At 41.0% G+C, this 20,123-nt stretch overlaps 1 protein-coding gene across 2 annotated transcripts; it reads left to right on the top strand.

Annotated features, from left to right (window-relative positions):
- Positions 1-3,537: 3,537 nt before the first annotated feature.
- On the top strand, positions 3,538-17,286 carry ccdc18 (coiled-coil domain containing 18). 2 transcript variants are annotated; one of them, XM_086272485.1, is made up of 25 exons: positions 3,538-3,998; positions 4,125-4,216; positions 4,618-4,754; positions 4,968-5,074; positions 6,194-6,322; positions 6,520-6,616; positions 6,713-6,834; positions 6,990-7,269; positions 7,435-7,522; positions 7,980-8,197; positions 8,470-8,580; positions 8,670-8,801; positions 8,957-9,091; positions 9,243-9,320; positions 9,434-9,550; positions 9,645-9,812; positions 10,198-10,340; positions 10,732-10,895; positions 11,005-11,218; positions 11,346-11,445; positions 11,558-11,695; positions 13,707-13,835; positions 14,371-14,508; positions 15,334-15,777; positions 15,872-17,285. In XM_086272485.1, the coding sequence occupies exons 3-25, from the start codon at positions 4,620-4,622 to the stop codon at positions 16,622-16,624; spliced, it is 4,140 nt and encodes a 1,379-aa protein (XP_086128611.1). In that variant the 5' UTR covers positions 3,538-3,998; positions 4,125-4,216; positions 4,618-4,619; the 3' UTR covers positions 16,625-17,285. The 2 variants fall into 2 exon arrangements, with proteins under 2 accessions (XP_086128611.1, XP_086128610.1); XM_086272484.1 differs by lacking the exon at positions 3,538-3,998 and having other exon boundaries at positions 4,066-4,216; positions 15,872-17,286.
- The last annotated feature ends 2,837 nt before the right edge of the window (positions 17,287-20,123 follow it).

Genomic DNA, 20,123 nt, shown 5'->3' with positions numbered 1-20,123 from the left:
ACAATCACTGGAATATAAAATGCTGTATATCATTGCAATAGGTGAGTATTCAGTTGGTATCTCTTTTTGGAGATGTTTCTGCTTTTGTTAAAACACACAGACACTGACATGTCTTCTTTGTAGGGGTATAGTCAGTGTATTTCAAGCTACTCTCTACTCAGTCAGTGTCTCAGCCGACATGTTGCTACCACTGGCTTCCAGCAGGCTTCTGTAGCCAAAGAACATACATGTAATGTCTGCTTTGTCTTTTGAGATTTTTCTTATTACATTTTTATACATCATTATATAGGTTGATGTGATTTTTGAAAACCTGTTTTGTTAAAGGATTAATAAAGTCAGATATTTTCAACTGTCCTGTTTCTCATGTCTAACTGCCACGTGTGCACTCACGGCAGGACCACGAGTGTCTAAAAAGGTATTTATAAAATATACAGCGAGAGGGAGATCACGTGCAGTGTCCTCTTGTCTGCTTTACTTCTGGGAGCTAGCTCCACTTTGAGGTTCGCCTGTGGTAACTAGGGCTGAGTATCGCCACTGATTTCTATAATCGATTCAAATTTGACTCAGAAAGATTTTGAATCTGATAATTTAACAGTACAACACTTGTGAGACTTCATCAGAGGTGTAAGCATCACAGCAGACGCATTTGTGTCAAAGTGAGGATAAAACAGAAAAACAAGATTGTTTCAGCTGTTTGGTGGTTGTTGAAATATCTTTGTGAGCTGTAACCTGAGATTCTGGTGCTTCTGGGAAAATACATTTATATTTAAAAGTCAATTCAGGATTTAATTAATCATCGTGTTATTCAAGCTAAAATAGATTTGAATCACATTTTTTTAACCCACCCCTACATTTAATACAGCTTTTAATAGGCACATTTGAGAACACCACATTTGAATACAAAATCAAAAGTACAAAATACAGGCAAAAAGCAAGAGGAAAACGATCCACAGGTCAACAGGCAGGGACATACCAGTATGAGACAACAGCTGAGGTCTGATTCTCATACCTGCATTAATTTACTCATAATGTTGAAATTATGGGGGGCAGATCAGCAAACGTTTATTTTTCCCTTTATAACAACTGTGCACAAGAAGATTTCTTTAGGTGACTCATCATTTAAAATTCTTCAGTGCTTACAGTTATGCAGAGTCAGGCATGGAAAGGCTGCTCTTTGTGACAGGTGGGTACTGACATTTATGGGTGCAGCTGCTTGCTGTCCTCCAGGCTTTACCTCAGCTAAACCTGTGTCTCTGAACTGGACCTGTCAGTGTTTGTGGTCTCATAAGATCTCCTGTGATATTTAGTTTGCATACTTGGATTATTCAGGCTGCACCCACCTGTAAAAGGTGGAAGCTCACCAGGACATTCAGAAGTAACAAATTCCTGGCTCGACTGTTTTGTAGAAGGGTTTCTCCTTCACCAATTCTTTTTGTGTTAGCAATAAACTCTCTAGGCATAGCTGTGAGAGCAAATACAGAAATATCAGGTACCAGAATTAGAGGAAGAGACCATCTAATTTCTTTATTTGCAGATGATATTATATATTTTGACTAATCTGAAAGATAGTATCCCTATTTTAGTAGCATTAATAAAAAAAATTGGAGAATTTTCAGGATACAAAATTAACAATTCTAAATCAGAATTAATGTTTCTTAATGAGAAAGAAAGAAGGTGGTCTGTTATTGCCACCCCATTTAAAACAACTACAACAGGCTTTAAATATGTAGGCATTATGATTACCCCAAGCCTCAAGGACATAACCTCAATCATTTATGATCCCCTTGTAAGAAGAAACGCTAAACTGTTGGATAAACCTGCCTGTATCTATGATAGGCCAGATAAATATCCTAAAAATGACAATTTTACCAACATTTTTATATTATTTCCAAACACTTCCGTTGCCTCTACCAACTTCATTTTTTTTTTTACATTTTAAACAAACTATTTAACCAATTTATTTGGAATAATAGGAAGGCAAGGCTCTGCTTAAAACTACTTTACTTGCCCTATGAAAGAGGGGGTCTCCAAGTCCCCAACCTCAGATGGTATTATATGGCCGGCCAACTAACATCAGCCACCCATTATTTCTGCCCAACAACACCTCCAGCCTGGGTTGACATTGAGCAAAAATCTGTTCCAGATCTTCCGTTAAACACTTTTCTATATTCTTCAGACACTAAGACATTAAAAAAGAGTACAAAGAACCCTTTCTTGAATAATACAACTATAATTTGGCATGCAGCACATAAACATGTGGGCGATCCTCCATCACTTTTGCAATTCACCCCTATTTGGGGAAATGAAAAGTTTACGCCTCGTGAAAATTATGGAGGATTTAAAATATGGAAAAATAAAGGTATTCAAAAAAGTTAAAGACCTATATGCAGACAGCATGCTTAGTTATGTGAAACACATTTAACACCCCCAAAGCACTTTTTTAAATATTTACAACTGAAAAATAATTTGTCATCAAAACTGCAAAAGATTGCTGAATTCCACCATTAACAAAAATAGAGGAGGTATGTGTTAAGAATACAAAGGGAAAAGGTTTTCTCTCTATATATTATAATTTATTGATGCTTCCCTCCAAAGACTCTGGATGCTTGGAGAAGGGAGATCCAAGAGGACATGGATGAAAATGACTGCAACCAATAATAACCTATATAACACCTGCCAAGCTTTATCATATGTCCAATGATATTCCAGACATCTGTACTAAATGTTTATGGGAATGTCCTAAAATCCAGGAATTTTGGAAAGATGTTATCAAATGTCTGTCTGAAGTGTTTAAGGTAAAAATCCCTTTAAAGGGTAAACTCTGTGTACTTGGAATATACCCAAGGGAATTTAAGCAACCGGAAAAACAAACTAAATTACTGGACTATGGACCACTTCAAGCCAGAAGAGCCATTGCACTATGCTGGAAGAGTATGGATGCTCCCGCTGCACAGGAGCCGTGAGAGCCAGGAACTTGTGAGTTGTGTATGTCCCATCAGGCAACATTCATACCTGCTCTGTTGGCAGTTCCTGTGAGAAGGAGAGGCCACAGTGGGCCTGCCAAGGGGCAAGTCGCAATCAGTTTTTGGCAGTGACTTTTATATAACCTTTATTTATGCAGTTTAAAAAATCTCATTAACATTAAAAATGTATTTTGTAAGAGTAAGCTCGCCAAGAGGACAGCACAAATGGCAACAAATATTACAATGGTTCTGTAAAAATATTTTAAGTGGGGATAAAGGATTGGTTATAATGTAAGTACAATACACAGAATTGTAAAGATACAACTATATTCAACTAATTCTATATATAACCCCTTTGTAAACCCTGTTCACCGAAGTCTATTTACGAACATACGTAAAGATATTACACAGAAAAAATACACAGAAACATTGGAAATCAGTTTTTGGCAGGCAATCACTTTTTGGCACACCACACGCGCCGTTGTTCGCGGCTATCCCTCTTCACCAATCAATTCACAGGCAACTCAGTATTACCCAATAGCAAGGTTGGTTGTTAGTTGTAGGCGGAGACTAGGAATTACAAACTGTTTTGGATACCTTCTCCTTCATTGCAACTGCATAGGGTAACGTGTAAAGATTTGTCACAGTAGAAACGATAAATGCGTATGATATGCTTTTATAGCGTAAGAACAATAAAAAGTAAATTTTTAGTTGAAAAGTTAATGCTGCCTGTGAGTCGTTTGGTGGCTTTTTGCTGTGAAAACAGTGATAAGGTTGAGGAGTTAGCCACCTGTTGATCCATCGAGCAACACTGTTTACATTTAGCGAGCGTAGTTGTTCTGGTGTAGCCTCGGATACTTAAAACATAGCCACATGCTGATGAAGTTAAAGGTCTTCTGGAGCTTTTCAACAGTTCACACAAGCGGTAAATGTTGCTTCAGCGCCGGAAAGCTAAATATGCACCCGGTAATAGTCTGATGTTTGACATCAAAGAGCTAATCGGTTTGAGGGAGCTCAGCCTACACAGAAGCTGAGGTGAGTAATCACAGAGACCCAAACTGTAGCTGGTGTTTTTTGTAACAGAAACCTGCAAATATGTAGTATGATTCTGTTTTCGAGCCGTCCACCCTCTTCTCTTGGTTTCCTCTCGCTGGTCTGCAGTCAGTCAGATGGCCGTGGTGATGAACAGGTTCAGTCCTGGCTGCCTGATGTTATAATATCTTGTGGGACGGCTGAGAGACGGATTGTTGCTGGTAGGTGCAACCTCCTCCAAGTCAAAGGTAAAGGGCAATGGAGTTATTTCTGAGTGAAACACTAAGAAAAAAAGTGTTTGAATATCATTTACACATTATCTGTCACATCGGACTATGTTACATGCTGTATAAAGGTATGCACGTCCATGAATTCGGTAATTGTTCCCTCAAATGAGAGAAACTATTTTGGTGGGCTAGTTTTGTTTGCATAAAGGGTGACTACCCAGGTGTGGGCTGGTTAGTGGTCTATATTTTCTATACACATAAAACTGAGTAAGTTGTTCAAAAAATGAGCAGATCTAGTGTTACATAGCAGCTCTAGGGTAAAAAAAATAAACGTTTCTCATCCACTCCTGTGTCATGCCTTTGTTTTTCATCATCATTCAACACTTGTTCTGTAGAGATGGAGTCCATTTCTGCTTCGAGGAAGAAGGTTGGCTGTGTGCGGCAGGAAAACGCCTGTCTGACTCTGCAGGATGAGCAGCTCATCAGTGACCTGGATGCAATGCAGTATGAAATGGCTACCTCCAAATCTCAGGTATGATATTACACATGTGATTTTTAATTTTATTATTATTTTTAAGTGGAGCTTGTTAAATCTTTAAAGACTGTGGGTTAGTCTGCTGCAGATGAATGCAGTGTTAAATTAGTGTTAGATTTCAGTGTTTTTTTTCCTTGAAATGTCAAATATGATATGACAAGTCTCCCGTAATAACTAGCAGAAAGTGTATACATCTGTGTTCGTTTGCAGGTCTACCTCAGGGGCCCTAGGGCTGGGGTTCACAACAATGTGGTGGTCATGAGTGAACAGATTCGTCAGCTTGAAGCGGAGCTGGAGGCTCAGGCCAAAGAACTTAAGTATGTCATTGACTGAAATATCCACAAGGTTTTTATTCTTAACAGAACATAAAAAAACATAGCTCAAGCATTTAAAGTGATTTTTATGAAAAATATTAGCTCATTTTGAATTTGATGGCAGCAGCACATCTGAAAAAATTTGGAATGCGTGCAACAAATGGGTGGAGAAGTAAGTGGTACTGAAAAGAAACATCTGGAGGAACAGTTTACAATCAGTTTAGTTGGGAGCAGGTGTGTAACATGATTGGGCATAAAAAGAGAGGCTGAGGTTCACCAGTCTGAAAAAAACAAAACAAAACAAAAACATAATCTACAAATTGTGGAGGAATTTCAGAATAATGTTCCTTAATGTAAAGTTGCGAGACTGCGAATATTTCATCAAATGGACTAACGAAAAGTGGAAAACTGTTTGTGGTCAGGTAAAGCCATCAAAAGGCATCTTTGAATGCCTGGAGGTGGATCAGAGGCTGTGAAATTAACAGCTTGCACATCTGCAAAGGCACCGTCAGTGCTGAAAGGTGTATATACAGGTTGTAGAGCAACATATGCTCCCATCTAGAAGGGAAGGCCTTGCATATTTCAGGAGACATTTGGAGCATCATGAAATGAAAACTATAACAAATTGGAACAGGCAAAGATGGGAACAAACAGGACAACATTCCTCTCCCAAAAGTCCAGCTGGTCTCCTTAGTTTCCAGATGTTTCCAGACTGTTGTTAAAGAAGGGGGTTGCTACACAGTGGTACACATGACCATGTCCCAAGTTTTTATTTAGACATACTGCTGCCATCAAATTCAAAATGAGTTAATATTTTTCTCAAATATGTAGATTTTCTCAGTTTAAAGATTTAATTTGTTTTTTATTGTTAATAAAATAGAATATGGGTTTATAAGTATGCAAATCATTGCATTCTGTTTCTATTTACTTTTGAGTAAGTCAAGCTGGAACCTTTCAGTTTCTTTAAAAAGGTCCCCAAAAGATCAAGTTCACTCTGGGTGGAAATGTGGCTCTTTATTCGAGCTTTTCAAGATGTACTTATTACGTTTGCCTTTTGTTTCTTGAAACTGTGCCTTTAATTTTGGCATTAATAGCATAACCTGTATTGTCTGTGTTTCCCAGGGCAGCAGAGCTGAGGGCAGAGTGTTGTCAGGAAGCTGCAGCTCACAGCGACATTGTGGTAGCGACTCTTACTGAAGAGCTGAGCACACTCAGGGAGGAGCTGGAAAAGAAGACGGCGTTAGGAAAACGGTGGGCTTATATCCAGGCTCAGCTCTGCTCATGATTTCAATCAGTACAGTTTAAAGTATGAGTGAAAATAAAAGAAAACAATCTGGTACAGTGTGTTTTGTCTGTATGACTGTCTGTATTGGGCATCACATTTTCTTATGTTTAGTTGAATTATTTACTGTATTTTACTAACGCATGTGCAACACCATGGCTTGCAGGGCAGAGCAACAGAGGAATCAAGCACTTGAAAATGCAGAGAAGCTCAAAGAAGCCTTCAAAGATTATAAGGCTACAATTTCCATTAAGCTTAAAAGGGTGTGTTTATTGAAATATTGATTGATTTAAACTAAAAAACACAGTTTTACTTGCATGTTAACATCAGAAATATATGTTTTGGTTTGTGGTTTTCAGGTGATGGAGAGTGAAAACAAACTAAAAGGAAGTCTCATAGAGTGTGACCGAGAGAAAGAGGAGCTGGAGATGAAGTGCACTGAGCTGGAGAGACAGAAGGCAGAACACAGACAGACAATTAGGTACTTTTAATTTAACTGCATCGTTATGTAGTTCTTTGATTGCTCGCAGGATTTCTAATAATCATAAAAGGGATGATTTTGTCTTTTATAAGGAAATTTCTGTGTGCTTGCATAGCATGTTTAATCTGCATAGTTTCTCCTCGTCTATCTCGCAGTCAGCTGACGGAGGAGGTGAAACAGTTTAAGGCTGCGGCCGCTCGCCTCCAAGCCCAAATTGAAGAGGCTGGACATAAAGCTTCGCACCTGGAGCGGCAGCTTATGGAGCGAGGTGCAGAGTGCAGGGATGTGGCCTCTTTGCGGAGGGAACTGGAAGACCTGCGGGCTGTGACCCACAGCCAGGAGCAGAAGGTCGCCCAGAGCCAGAAAGAGGCTCAGCTGAGCCAGACAGAGCTGGCCGGCTTGGAGGCCATACTGTCCCTGCTGCATCTGCGGGAGGTGGGGAGACGTCTGTGTGTCGTTTGTGTTCTTACCCAGTTTTTGAATCAAGGTTGTGCTACGTGATTATTTTATTTGCTTCCTCAAAACAAGCCGCCCTTTATGGCTGATCGTGCAAAGCAAAGACATGGTTACTGTTGTCACACTTTTTTTTTCTTCTTAAAGGGTACTTTGGGTCAAATCTGTGCCAGTCCTTGCATGTTGCCCCCAGTGGACTATACGGGAGCTGCACACCTGATGAAGCTAAAGCCAGGTAGGCTCAATCAGATTAATCAGTTCATACTTGCAACATACTCTTCATCTTCTTTTTTTCAAACTGAAAGGGAAATTATTTGTTGATTACTAACAGTTTATTTCTTTGCACTTTGTGTATGTAGTTTAAAATGCAAGAGTTTAAAACCAGCCTCTGAAATTATTTAATCTAAAAAATAAAAAGAGTAAAGCTTGTGGGTGTAGTGAAGGAGGACATGCAGAGAGGAGAGGATGCTAGGGTTTAGGATGAGATGGAGCCAGTTCACTGTGGTGAACCCTTAAAGGGAGTGACTAAAAACAAAGTATAATGAATAAATTATGAACTAGTTAATGATTTGATGTTTTAAAAGGAATGTAAAGTTAAAAATAAATTCCAATATCTATCCATAAAAATGCCTAAAAAAAAACAGAAAAAAGAAAAATGCATCAACTGCAGTCCTCTCTGTTAATCCCGGCAGGTGAGGGCTACCAGCAGCTCACGCGAGTGCTGCAGTCAAAGGAAGCTGAGCGGCTGAAACAGAGCAACCTGATCGAGCGGCTTCAGGATCGTCTGAGCAGGGCCCAGGAGGAAATCTCCTCCCTGCAGAGCTCCATGGCCCAGAGAGCCTCCCACTACCAGAGCCTCCACACAGAGCTGCTGGACAAACTCAAACAAGCCACAGACACAGAGAAAGAGGTAACACACTTTTTCTTATGTTTCCACACACACCAGTGCTAACAGCAGTGTAGCACATACAGTATTATTTCTACTTACAGATTTTTTTTATTGGAACAACTCAAGCCAAATGTACCAAAGGGTACAGTATAGTATTTTATAGTATAGTATTTTAGGTAATAAATCACTAGATTGTAAAGTGTACAGCGAGTTTTATAGCTCAGTAAGCTTTTGTTCCAAGTTTCAAAAGTCATGACTGTTACTTACAGATTAACTGTCTCTGTTGAACTCAGTTAAAGAAGAAGAAGGCACGAGTTGCCGCACTGGAAAAGCAGTTACAGGAGAAGACTTCAGCCTACAGTCTGGCTGCACTGAAAAACACTGAGCTGGAGACTCAATTACAGGTACGCGGTTATGATTCAAATGTAGTTTTTCTACTTTTAGAAAGTCAACGGCAAATCACACTTTGGTTCTTTTTTCATTTTGATTAAAGGAGAAGACCAGCAGCGTCCAGCATTACCAGTCACTGCTGACCAAAAAGCAACGAGAGTATCAGCAGTCTCTGGAAAAGTGTCAGCAGTCTCATTCTCACCAATTCACAGAGCAGCAACAAAGAATACAAATGGTGGTCTACAGCTTTGTCTTTTACCTCTGTATTATGAATTTAATCATACTGCGTAATATTAAATGTGCTGCAACCAAAGGGTAAAGAAGAGGAAAGATGGAGATAATCTGCACTGTAATATTCCTTGTAGTAAGATTATTTTCTGTCTCCTGCAGCTGCAGTTGTCTCTGGAAGAGGTTCAGCCTCGGGTGGCAGAGATGGAGCAGGAGTTGAGTTCCCTCCAGAGGGAGCGAGACGAGGCTCAGAGAACAGCTCTGTTGCTGCAGAACTCTCTAGATCAGCTCACACAGGTCAGAACACTTGTAGCATAAGACCACAAATGCATCCTCTGTTTCAGAAGAAGACATGTAGACGGTAGAAGTCGGAGAACCATTTAATAGACATGCATCACAGTACATATGCTGTTTATGAATGAAAAACCTGAAATTATATTGTTTTCAGGAGAAGCAGGTGGAAGTCAGACAGAACGAGGAGTTTCTCCAGAGTTTCAAAGAGCAGGCAGCTCGCTCTGCAGCCAAGGTGTGTACAAATAACACTGCTAACAGATTTGGTTTACTGGACATGAACTTCTAGAACAAGCCAGGAATCAAACCACATCAACAACTGCAGTTACCAATTTGTTTCTACACCAGGTGTGTGAGCTGCAGTCGTCTCTGTCAGCATGCAGAAAAGAGATGAACTCATACCTGCAGCAGATAGAAGAGATGAAGAAGAACTACGAGACCGAGCTGGAGAGGAACAAGGAGAAGGTACAGTGTTGGTAACAATGCAGGAAAACTCATGCAAATTCATCCAAAACCCACTTCTGAGGCACATGTTCTCCACTCCTTCCCTACTTTTTAGGTGTCCTCTCTGCAGGAGAAGCTTCACAGCGCCACTCTGGTTTGTCAGCGCTCCAGTGAGGAGAACCTGCAGCTGCAGCTTTCTCTCCAGCAGCAGCAGACCATGCTCACAGAGAGCAGCGCTCGAGTTTCTGAGCTGGAAGAGAGCCAAAGCCAGCTGCACAGGCAGGTGAGCTAAGACGGAGCAAAAACCTTCTCACTTAGAAGGTAAACTTGGGGAAAAATGCATTTTGCATACATGTTTTATTGTAATTTATGCTTTGTATTTATAAGTGGTACGTTTAGAGTTGTTGTCATATTTTTAGTTGAATGTATGGAAAATGCTAAAGATTACACAGCTTCAGAACACACAGAAAAGTGACTGTACCCGAATATTCAGACCTTTTCTTAGACACGTTTCATCGATAACTTTTATTTTTAAGTATCTTTTCTGATGCGTCTCCTGATTTATACGGCTTGTAAAACTGTAACAGTTTGCTGTTTATTTTTATTCATAGGGAATAACAATAATTCAAATCAAAGTGTATGTTGTTGTTGGTACTCTCTGCCTGCAGGTGTCGGGTCTGGAGCAGCAGCTGGAACGAGCCCGAGTGTCTCTGCAGGAAGAATTAAGCAAGAGACAGGAAGATAATCAGGTGAAGGAGAAGAAGCTGCGGGAGATAAACCAGCAGAATGAACGGCTCTCAGAGTCTGTGAGGTGAGCACAGCTAAAATAAGAGAAACTATAGCTCTAGTTTTAGTTATAAGAACCATGTTTGCTTTTTAAAATGCAAAGCTTGGTATTATGGGCGTAACAGTCATTCGCTTTTGTAGCTGTTTAATGCAGTTTGTATGGAGGTTTGTTAAAGTTTCATTACAGTTCTCACTTTAAAAGGAGCAAGAAAATAAAAGCACTTTAAGAGTTTGAATCGAAAGAAATATTTGCTGAGCCAGTTTAGTTTCTAAAAATTCTGGAGGGTCTCCTACTCCCAAGACATGGACATCTTTCCAGCTGTGCTGAATTAAATCTTATAAAACTGCAAGTGTGCCTAATTTCTTGCAAGATAATGGTTTGTTTTTTTTTATTTGTGGGGTTTTTTTGTCTGCAGACATCTCACATTAGAGGTGAAAAAGTGCAGGGAGGAGCTAGTGTCCAAGGAGTCAGAGCTGGAGCGTCTGAGGAAGGATGTCGGTGTTAAGACTTCTCAGATCAGCTGTATGGAGGAGAGCCTGCAGCACATAAAGAGCCAACTCATCAGCAAGAATGACATTGGTAAGATGTGTTTGTTTTTCTCCATAGGTTTTGTGGAATTCTTTTTATCTTGTTTAAATACTAGGAGCATTAACACAAACACAACTTAACAAACCTCTCACCCTCCTAGTTATGGATCTGGAGAAGGCGCTTAATCGTAGTGAGGCAGATCGGCGCAGCTGTTCTCAGAAAGTCGAAATCTTAGAGGGGCAGCTGCAGATGGTGCAGAACGAGTTGGCTGACACTCTGAAGCAACTACAGGAACTCAAGGATGTTTTACAGAAAACCCAAAAGGTTTCAGATGAGCGGCAAGCCTCAGTGGAAAAACTGACTGTCCAGCTGAGGTGAGAGCATGGCGTCATGTGCTCAGATGAGATCTGTTTTGTGTATTTATCCAGAGAAAATAATTTGCTGTTTAACATTTAATAATGTCTTTTTATGCTGTAAGTATTTGTGTGTATGACTTTACAGGGAGACCCAAAGGGAGCTGGAGGAGAGAACTCACGAGGTTTTAGACATGGACAACGCCCTGAGGGAAAGACAGGGGGAGCTCCAACAGAGAGCAAAGCTGGTACATCCCAGACGCACACAAGCATAGCTGATGTACAGTTCATTTAATCCGTACCATAGTTTGCTGCCATGACTCATCATTTTCCTCTTTCTCGACATCCTGTTGTGTTCAGCTTGGCCAACTGGACGTGGCCATCAAAGAGCACAAGCAGGAGCTGGAGAGGAAGGTGGAGTCTCTGCAGCAGAGCCTGGAAGCCAGAGAGAGAGAGCTGAGGGACGCACAGAGGGAGCTCACTGACAGAAACATGAAGGTCAGAGCTCAGAGCAAGTGTGTCACTGGGTTTGCCTTGAGGGATATTTTTCAGTTGGACCGGCATTAGAAGAATGGGAAAATAGAATGAATGAACTGACAATGTTTTGTGTGCTTCTTCTCACTAAGAAAACAAAAAACAGAACGATGTTTACGTCCCTTTTTGCATCTTTCAGTCTTTTTGTGCTGCATATTTCATCAACTTGTTTGCAGCTAGATTAAACTGTAGGATATTTGGATATGGAGCAGCTTTAATATGAGATGTTAATCAAACACAGTCAGTTCCACGAATGTTTGCGTACCTTATGTTTGCATTTATCTTGTGTTGTTACTTCATAAATCTAATTTCCATGCTGTAGTCTGGGTAAACAGAAGCAGCTGCTCTGAAGAGATGTACAGATCTAGTTTAGAGTCAGTTATAGAGTTAGAAAATGAACTCATGATTGGTATGATTTAGATAACACACTGTGCTGATGTACAGTTTACATACACTAGTCATGGTAATTTGGGGATTTTAATGATTTTCTTGAACTGCTCTGGTTCCAGGATGGAGTGATCATACAACATACATCTTTAATGACTTCAAAGAACAAAATCGGGTGCACAGGTTTCAGTTTATTTTTCATTTTCTCTAATCCACACAAGGTCAAAAGTATACACACAGGCTCAAATAAATACATAGACTCACTAAAACATTTAATAAGTGGTTCCTGTCTTTGAACTTAACAAAGGCTTACCTTCTCATTAGTGATCATGATTGACCTCTGCTAGTTTCTCTTGTCCAGCATAAAATGGATTTGTGTGACAGGACTCATTGGATTGTAAATCAGAGAAGATCTAAGAAGGAGTATTGTAGATTTGCACAAGTTAAGAAGGTCTACACAACTGCTAATTCAGTTCAAACAATTGGAGGTAAATATAAGTTATTCAAACTTGTCAAGGTCTGGAAGAAGACCGAAACCATCACTCTCAGATGAGAGGAATTTGGTTTGGATGTTCAGGAACAACCCAGGAACCACCAAGGCTGATGCCTACTATGAACTGGAAACTGCTGGAACTTCAGGATAACACCTTCAAGCCCGACTGAAATTTGCAGCTGCCCACATAGACGAGTCAAATACCTTCTAGTCAGAAGAAACAGAGATTGAGACCACAATGATAAGAAGTATGTTTGGAGGAGTAAACTTGGAGCTAAGAACACTGTACCATCTCTCAAGCATGGTGGTGGTAGTATCATGCTGTGGAGCTGTTTTCCACCTGTGGTACTGGTTCATTGCTCAAAGTGAATGAAATAATGAAGAAGGAGGACTACCTCTAAGTTCTTCAACTTAACCTCAAATCAGCAGCTAGACAGATGAAACTTGGACAAAACAGGATGTCTCAACAGGACAATTACACCAAACTGAGATCAAAACTGGTTTTGAAATGGATAAAGTGGGCTAGCATTAAGCTTGCCTTCCCCATCCCCCAAACTAAAACCTGTTAGAAAAAGTTGTGGACAATATTTAAAGGCTGGATCAGTGCCAAGAAACCAACCTCAATTTCAATGAACTCTACCAATTTTGCCCAAAAGCGTTGTTAAATATTCACCCAGTATTATGCCCGAAGCTTGCTGGTTACTGCCAAGAGTGTCTGGTCAAAGTGCAACATGGGGGCATTTAACCAAATAATAATGGGGATGAAAGTATATATTTGAGTCTGTATTTATACTTTTGACCTAATTTGGATCAAAGAAAATCCACATAAAATTCAAACTTGTGTGCTCACTTTTTATTTTTAAAGTTATTAAAGAATGTCTGCTGTACAGCTGTTAAGCAATGTGGTTGAAAAATTTGGGTGCACTTAAGTTTTGTGCTGGTGCGCCTAAGAAAAAAAGGCGCACCAGTGCAACCGTGGCAAAAAGTTAGTCCAGAGCCCTGTACAGTCATTCGACATTCATGCCAATGATGAGTGCATGTAAACTTTTGACCACAACTTTGTCTTTTTGCATATGTGTGTGTTTGTGTTGTCAGGAGTCTCAGGAGCTGTTTGCGTGTCAGCAGAAACTTCAGAAAGTTCTCAAAGAGCTTGAAGAAACTCAGGGTCACTGTGAGGGTCTGAGCAGAGAGCTGGATGCCTCCAAGCTGCAGACCAAAGAGACGGTATCGTCAAAACACTGTTTGTTTCTTGATCATATTAGATCCATTAGCTTTGCCTGCATGTCCCTGTGTAAGGTAATAGTGGGTGGGGGTGTTCAAACTGTCACTTAGTGAGACCTGAGAGCAGCTCGCTGGTCTGCCACTGAGCAATCTTGATGCTCATGCTCAGTGTGTTCACTGCTATCAGCAGGAAGCATCAGTGACATTCATTAAGTAATTAATGACATTACAGGATTTCTCCTGGTGCAGAATCGGCCTTTAGGGAATGAAGCATGATTGGTTTGGATTAAACAACAGGGGTCTTAAGGCCTCCTGCCTTAACTTCTGTTAAAATCAATATACCATACTTAACAGAGGTCTACTTGTTTTCCTCTTCTTTCTTGCTATTTATAAAGTATGCTGGAGTTCATGAGTGACTGAATTAAAGGCCACTGATTTTCCTTTGGTGGCAGAACAAATTATATTTATGCAGGAAAAACCCTCTTCTTCATGTTGTACATCGGTTTCTATCATTAATTTGGCTGTGGTGTGTGTGCAGGAGGCCCAGCTGTGTGCCGTAGAGGAGGAGCTGACTCTGAAGGAGGCGCGCTGGCTGCAGTCGGAGGCCAGGCTTCAGGGCATGGTCACCGGCTTAGAGCAGGAGCTGGAGCTGGAGAGGGAGCAGCATAGCAAAGAGGTACTGTTGTCTCAAGACTGGTGACAGACTGCTCTGTTAACAGTAAACTAACTGTAGACTGTTCTAATGGGAAACCTCAACGTTGTGTGCCGTGTAGAGTTTGCCTTAGATCTGCTGATTTTAATTTAACTCAGGGTCCACAACACTTGATGGTGCACCTGATGTGTTTGCACCAAAGATAAAAAAACTAATAACTTAAATAATAAATCTTGAATTCCATGAAATGTACTTAATTTAATTTATGTGACACAAAGCCCAATCTATTATTTTGGCCTCTAAAATAATCTGTGTGACATTTGGATTTTATCTACCTCTTCAGTTTTCCAGAGAGTTGAGAAGTAAATTTCAGACACTTATTGTGGATTTATCCTAATAGAGCCCAAACTTCTTGGTCAGCACTATTTCTGTCAGCTTCCTGTCCGTGAGTCAGTATGTGTTTAAGCCTTTGTGGTTTTTCATGTTCTGTAGTCCTAAATATTGTTCCTGTTTCAGTCTGATTTGTTTTCCTCTTTTTTATTTATATTTGACTTTTACACATCAGTGACGCCATATGATTTCCTTATTTTATAGTATCTTTTCTCATGTTACTTCATCTCTGTTACGCATAGCTGAGAACATGTTGGTTTTGCTTCTTTGTCTTTTTGCAACGTTTAGTGTGAGTTTATTAGAACACATCAAAACCACATCATGAAGCAGTCAAACAATAATGCTCATATTTATATTTCATATATCAGGTTCCATTTAACTAATTTATTTTAAACTTTCTGTCATTGGGGGGAAAAAAGCAGCACTTTTCTCACGCGTCTGTTTTCCCTCTGTTCCCAGCTGGAGTCTCTTCAGGAGACTCGAGGCCAGCTCCTCAAAGTCTCGGAGCAGATCTCCTCCACAATGCGCTCCTCTCAGGAACAGCTCACTGTTAAACTTCAGCAGAGCCAGACCCAGCTCGAAGAAGTCAGCGTCCGCTTTGATCAGACCAAAGCCCAGCTGGACCAAACTAAGACGGAGCTTGAGCACGCCTGGAAGCGAGCTACTCACCTCCAATCACAGTTAGACCAGAGCCAGACACAGCACCTTCAGAGCCAGACTCAGCTGGAACAGAGCAGGACTCTTTACGAGCAAACTAGAGCCCAGAACAGTCGTCTGCAGGCACAGCTGGAGCATCTCACTGCTGTGCTAAATCAAACCCGAGTCGAGGCTGCCCAGCTCCAGAGTCAGCTCCATGCCTCCGAGAAGTCCGTGGAGACCTCCAGTGATTCCCTCCTCATCAAGGTAGAGCTTTCTTTAGTCAGCATAATGAAAGTTGCATGTTGTAAGTTCTTTATGATAGTTTGTTTTTTAAGCTAATGTTCCCCTGTTCTGGCAGGAGTCTGAGGTGGCTCGTCTCCAGGCCAGGATCTCCAGTTTGGGACGAGCTGCAGACCGACAACATCTGTACAATCACAGCACCTCTCTCTCTTCTCTGCACAAAGTCACAGACTCTCCCCAGCTCTGCCTCTCTGCTCCTTCCCCTGCATCCTCCCCCAAAAAGCTTCAGACGACTATCAGCTCTCCTCCTCATGCCCATTCCACACACCTAAGCTCCCCAACACATGCGCAGATGTGTTTATCACCCTCTGCTCGCTCAAACCTTAAACCCACCTCGGCTCTTCATCTCTCGGAGAGCCGACAAACGTGTGACTGGCTGCAGAGCAGCAGTATTGACTCCTCCTTGGACCTCCCTGAGAGCGTAAAAGCCACACTGAGAGAGGCTTTGAGTAAGCAACCATGGGAGTCTTTGTCACACTCAATTTCCTCTTTACCAGACACAGTGGACCACAGCTGGCAGGGCCTCAGTGCCTCAGATGCCACAGTAATCTCTGATAACTCCTTCAACCCGCTTACTTACATGGTGGACAGAGAAAGTGACAGAAATCCAGACGTGGAAGGCATCGTGATGGAGAGGGATGAAGGCAAGCTGCTCAGTGATTCGAGGAGGGAGTCTGTGAGCACTCTGGTGGGTCAGGAGGAACAGGCTGATATGAGTTCACTGACAGGCATGCTGAAGTTTGTCAATCAGACACTGGCCATGCAGGAAGATCCTTCTTTATGGAGATCCATAAACCTACCACATACATGACACCGCCTCAGGTTAAAACACTCATTTAACGGTGAGTTAGTTGGTCATTTACACTCACCAACATGCACAGTTCTTGCAAAATTTCACTTCTTTTTTTGCATCATTTGCTCTGTTCTGCTCGATGGGTTCGAGGGGTGGTGCGGGCAGCAAAAACAAACGGCCTCCCAGCTGTCGTCACATTTAAATTTAAATGTCACTGAGTCCTGATTGGTTCACATCACACTTTTTACCAAGCGACCAAAGACCACTGAAAAGCCGTGATGAAATGAAACCTGTGTCCCTGAATTATCTGCTCTGTTACAGGAAATTAAATTTTATTCAGGACAACATCACTATTACTAACAGGTCATCAAAGGTCATGAAACATAGACACTGAAGGAGGCTTTATAGAGAGAAGGTGCTAATGATGGATGTTAATTTTTGTTTTTAGAGGGACGTCAGAGAGGAGGAGAGTCGTTTTGCATTTCTGTTGTTTAAATAGGTTTCTGCATTCATCAACATTATTATTAAGATGACCACTACTATAGCAGACTGTGATGTTTTATTCCAAATTGTAGCATTCTTGTTTCATGTACTTTTTTTATTATAACCAATATTTATGTGTTCTTAAATAAGCTAATTTAATTAAAGAGTTTTATATAAAACACTTTGTGATTCTCAGTTATTCTTCTGAGAGCTGGTTTTGTTTGCTTATTCCCATGTAGTTGGTGACTGTGGGGTCATGTTACCAGAGCAACTGCTTGTTTTGTGTCCAGAAGAGAACAATTTCTGGCTCAGACTGATTTGAGCGGGGGTGGGGCTCAAGCTGGTTAAACTGCCTTTGGCACTTCTGTGGTTACGTAACACAAACTGGAGCAACGATCAGCCTTCATTGAGTTTTGGGATCAGCTTTTACCAATTTACAATCAAAATCGCTGAATTCAGGTATATAAAATTCAGCCCCCATGCATGCTGACTCCTACAAACATTTGTGGGACACTCTCAGGAGCTCAGTTAATTACAGCGTGGTACCATGATAGGATGCCACCTGTGCAACAAGTGCAGTCATGAAATTTCCCCATACTAGATATTCCACAGTCAGCTGTTAATGATATTATAACAAAGTGAAAGTCACTGGGAATGACAGCTACCCAGCCTCAAATTGGTAGTCCAAGTGAAATCACAGAACAGGGCCAGCACAGAGGTCACCATCTTTCACTAATTAATCGCTACAGACCTCGAAAGCACAAGAACAGAGTGTCGTGAGCTTCGTGGAATGAGTTTCGATGGTCGAGAAGCTTCATCTACGCCTTACATCGCCGAGCACAATGCAAAGTGTTGCAGAGGTGTAAAGCACGCTGTCACTGGACTCCAGAGCAGTGGAGACGTGCTCTGTGAAGTGATGAATTAACTCATCTGATGGATGAGTCCGGGTTTGTCGGTTACCAGGGAAACGGTCCTTGTCAGGCTGCATTGTGCCAAGTGTAAAGTTTGGTGGAGGGGGGATTATAGTGTAGGGATGTTTTTCAGGAGTTGGGGTCAGGCCCTTAGTTCCAGTGGAAGGAACTGGTTCAGCATACCAAGACATTTTGGACATTTTCATGTTCCCAACGCTTCCCAGGGGAGTTCAAACTATTATAGTTGCAAAGATTGAGCTGACGTCATATTAAACCCTATGGATTATGGCATGTCAAATTCATACACATGTGAAAGCAGACAAGTGAATATTTTTGATAATAATTTGTGTATGATATTTTGAACATTTGTTAGCAAATGTGTATAGATGTGAGAAAATAACAGCACCACACCTTTAAAGCAAGTTGATACAGCTCAACAAAAGACTGGAAAAGTAAGTAGTAGGAGACAACGTTCAGATCAGGCATGCCGTTCCTCCCAACCACGCCCCTCCACGACCAGTGTTTAAGACTGCCAGGTGGAGCACCCTCCAGCACCCCATGCTGTGACTCCAAGAAGGCTGGGCACTCTGAACTGTCGTTTATGTGAATGTGATTTGCATTGAAAACATAAATAAAAGCATAAACTCAAAATGGGTGCTACAGAAAGCATGAAGAATAATAAGTATGATAAGTAACCATAAGCATGAGAAATTCAGAATCTAAATCAGTGGAGCACACACCTAGTGTTCATTAAACATAACACACAGCAACAAACACTCCCAGAAAATAATTGACAACCCAGTTTCTAAGAATCACTTGTGAATGCAGATTTCCATGAATGCAACCGTCAAACAATGCGACAGTGCAGGCAGAAAATTAAACCGTAATGCAGAAACAGTGTGTGGAAAAAGTAAGCACGCGCTTACTGCTTCTACAGGAATTAAGAGGACAAGTAGCAGCTAGGTGCTGCTAATCCAATGCACTTGATTAACGTTATACAGCAACGTTATATGTTAAAGTACAGTTAGAAAAAGACTGAACAAAAATGGCTTGTTTGGAAGATTTGCCAGAAGAAAGTCTCTTTTCTCTAAAAGTAACCTCTCAGCACAGCTCAGGTTTGCAGAGTTGCATCTGAACAAACTACAAGACTTGTGGAACGAGGCCCTCTAGAGAGTAGACCAAACTGGAGACATCCATAATGCACAGCTCCATTTTTGGAGTAAACCGAACACAGCATATCAGCACAAACACCCCATACCAACTGTGATGCACGGCGGTGGAGGGGTGATGATTCAGGCTTTGTTTTGCAGCCACGGGACCTGAGCAACTTACAGTTATTGACCATTAGCTCCTCTGTATATCAAAGTATACTAACAGTCTGACAGCTAAAGCTTGACTAAAAGTGTTTCATGCAACAGAAGGTTTGTGGGAGTACCTTAAAAAACCTTTGCATAAATAGATGGCCACAAACCTCAATGAGCTTTAGCAACGCTATAAAGAAGTGCGGAAGTTCCTGAACAATGATGTGAGAGACAAATGAAGTCATACAGAAAACAAGCACTTAGTTGCTTAACTTTGCAGACGCTGTTTCCTCATTTCGGCTCAATTTGTATTAAGAAAAATAATTCTGCTATGTCCCAATACATAAAAAACTGAAACTGAATGAAGGTGCACTTTTGTTTTGCACTTATCTAGTAAGTCACTGCACTCTACACAGAATTAGTTCCACATACAGCCTCTCTTAAGACCATGTCCCATATTTTCTTTGTATAAATTAATGTTTATTTATAAATTTGAGAGATGCTGGTAGCAGAGCAACCCTAATGGTTTCTTCACTCAATGCGTTTGTGTTGATGGGAAAGCAAATATTTCCAGCATGTCAAACAATCTCTTTGTGTTAAACACGACATTTCTTAGACAGATACCAGGAAAGCAAAATAATAGTCATATATTTCAGCCCAGTCTCGATGAGGTGTGCTCACTTGTTTCAGGTCATAAAAAAGTGTTTGCTATGTGGCAGGAGGACAGTCTGGTTTAATGACCACGGATGATTTCCGCCCTACATATGAGGCGTCGATGGACGCTGTGTATGTTTACACTTCCTCGCCACTGGCCAAGCTGTT

The sequence above is a fragment of the Aulonocara sp. 'chitande type north' Nkhata Bay genome, linkage group LG18 (genome assembly GCF_057382095.1).
Source record: "Aulonocara sp. 'chitande type north' Nkhata Bay isolate Kocher_YH1m ecotype deep benthic linkage group LG18, A_spYH_male_GT1.1, whole genome shotgun sequence".
Lineage (NCBI taxonomy): Eukaryota > Metazoa > Chordata > Actinopteri > Cichliformes > Cichlidae > Aulonocara > Aulonocara sp. 'chitande type north' Nkhata Bay.
Note: the sequence above shows the minus strand (reverse complement) of the source record. Positions and strands in the feature narration are given on the sequence as shown.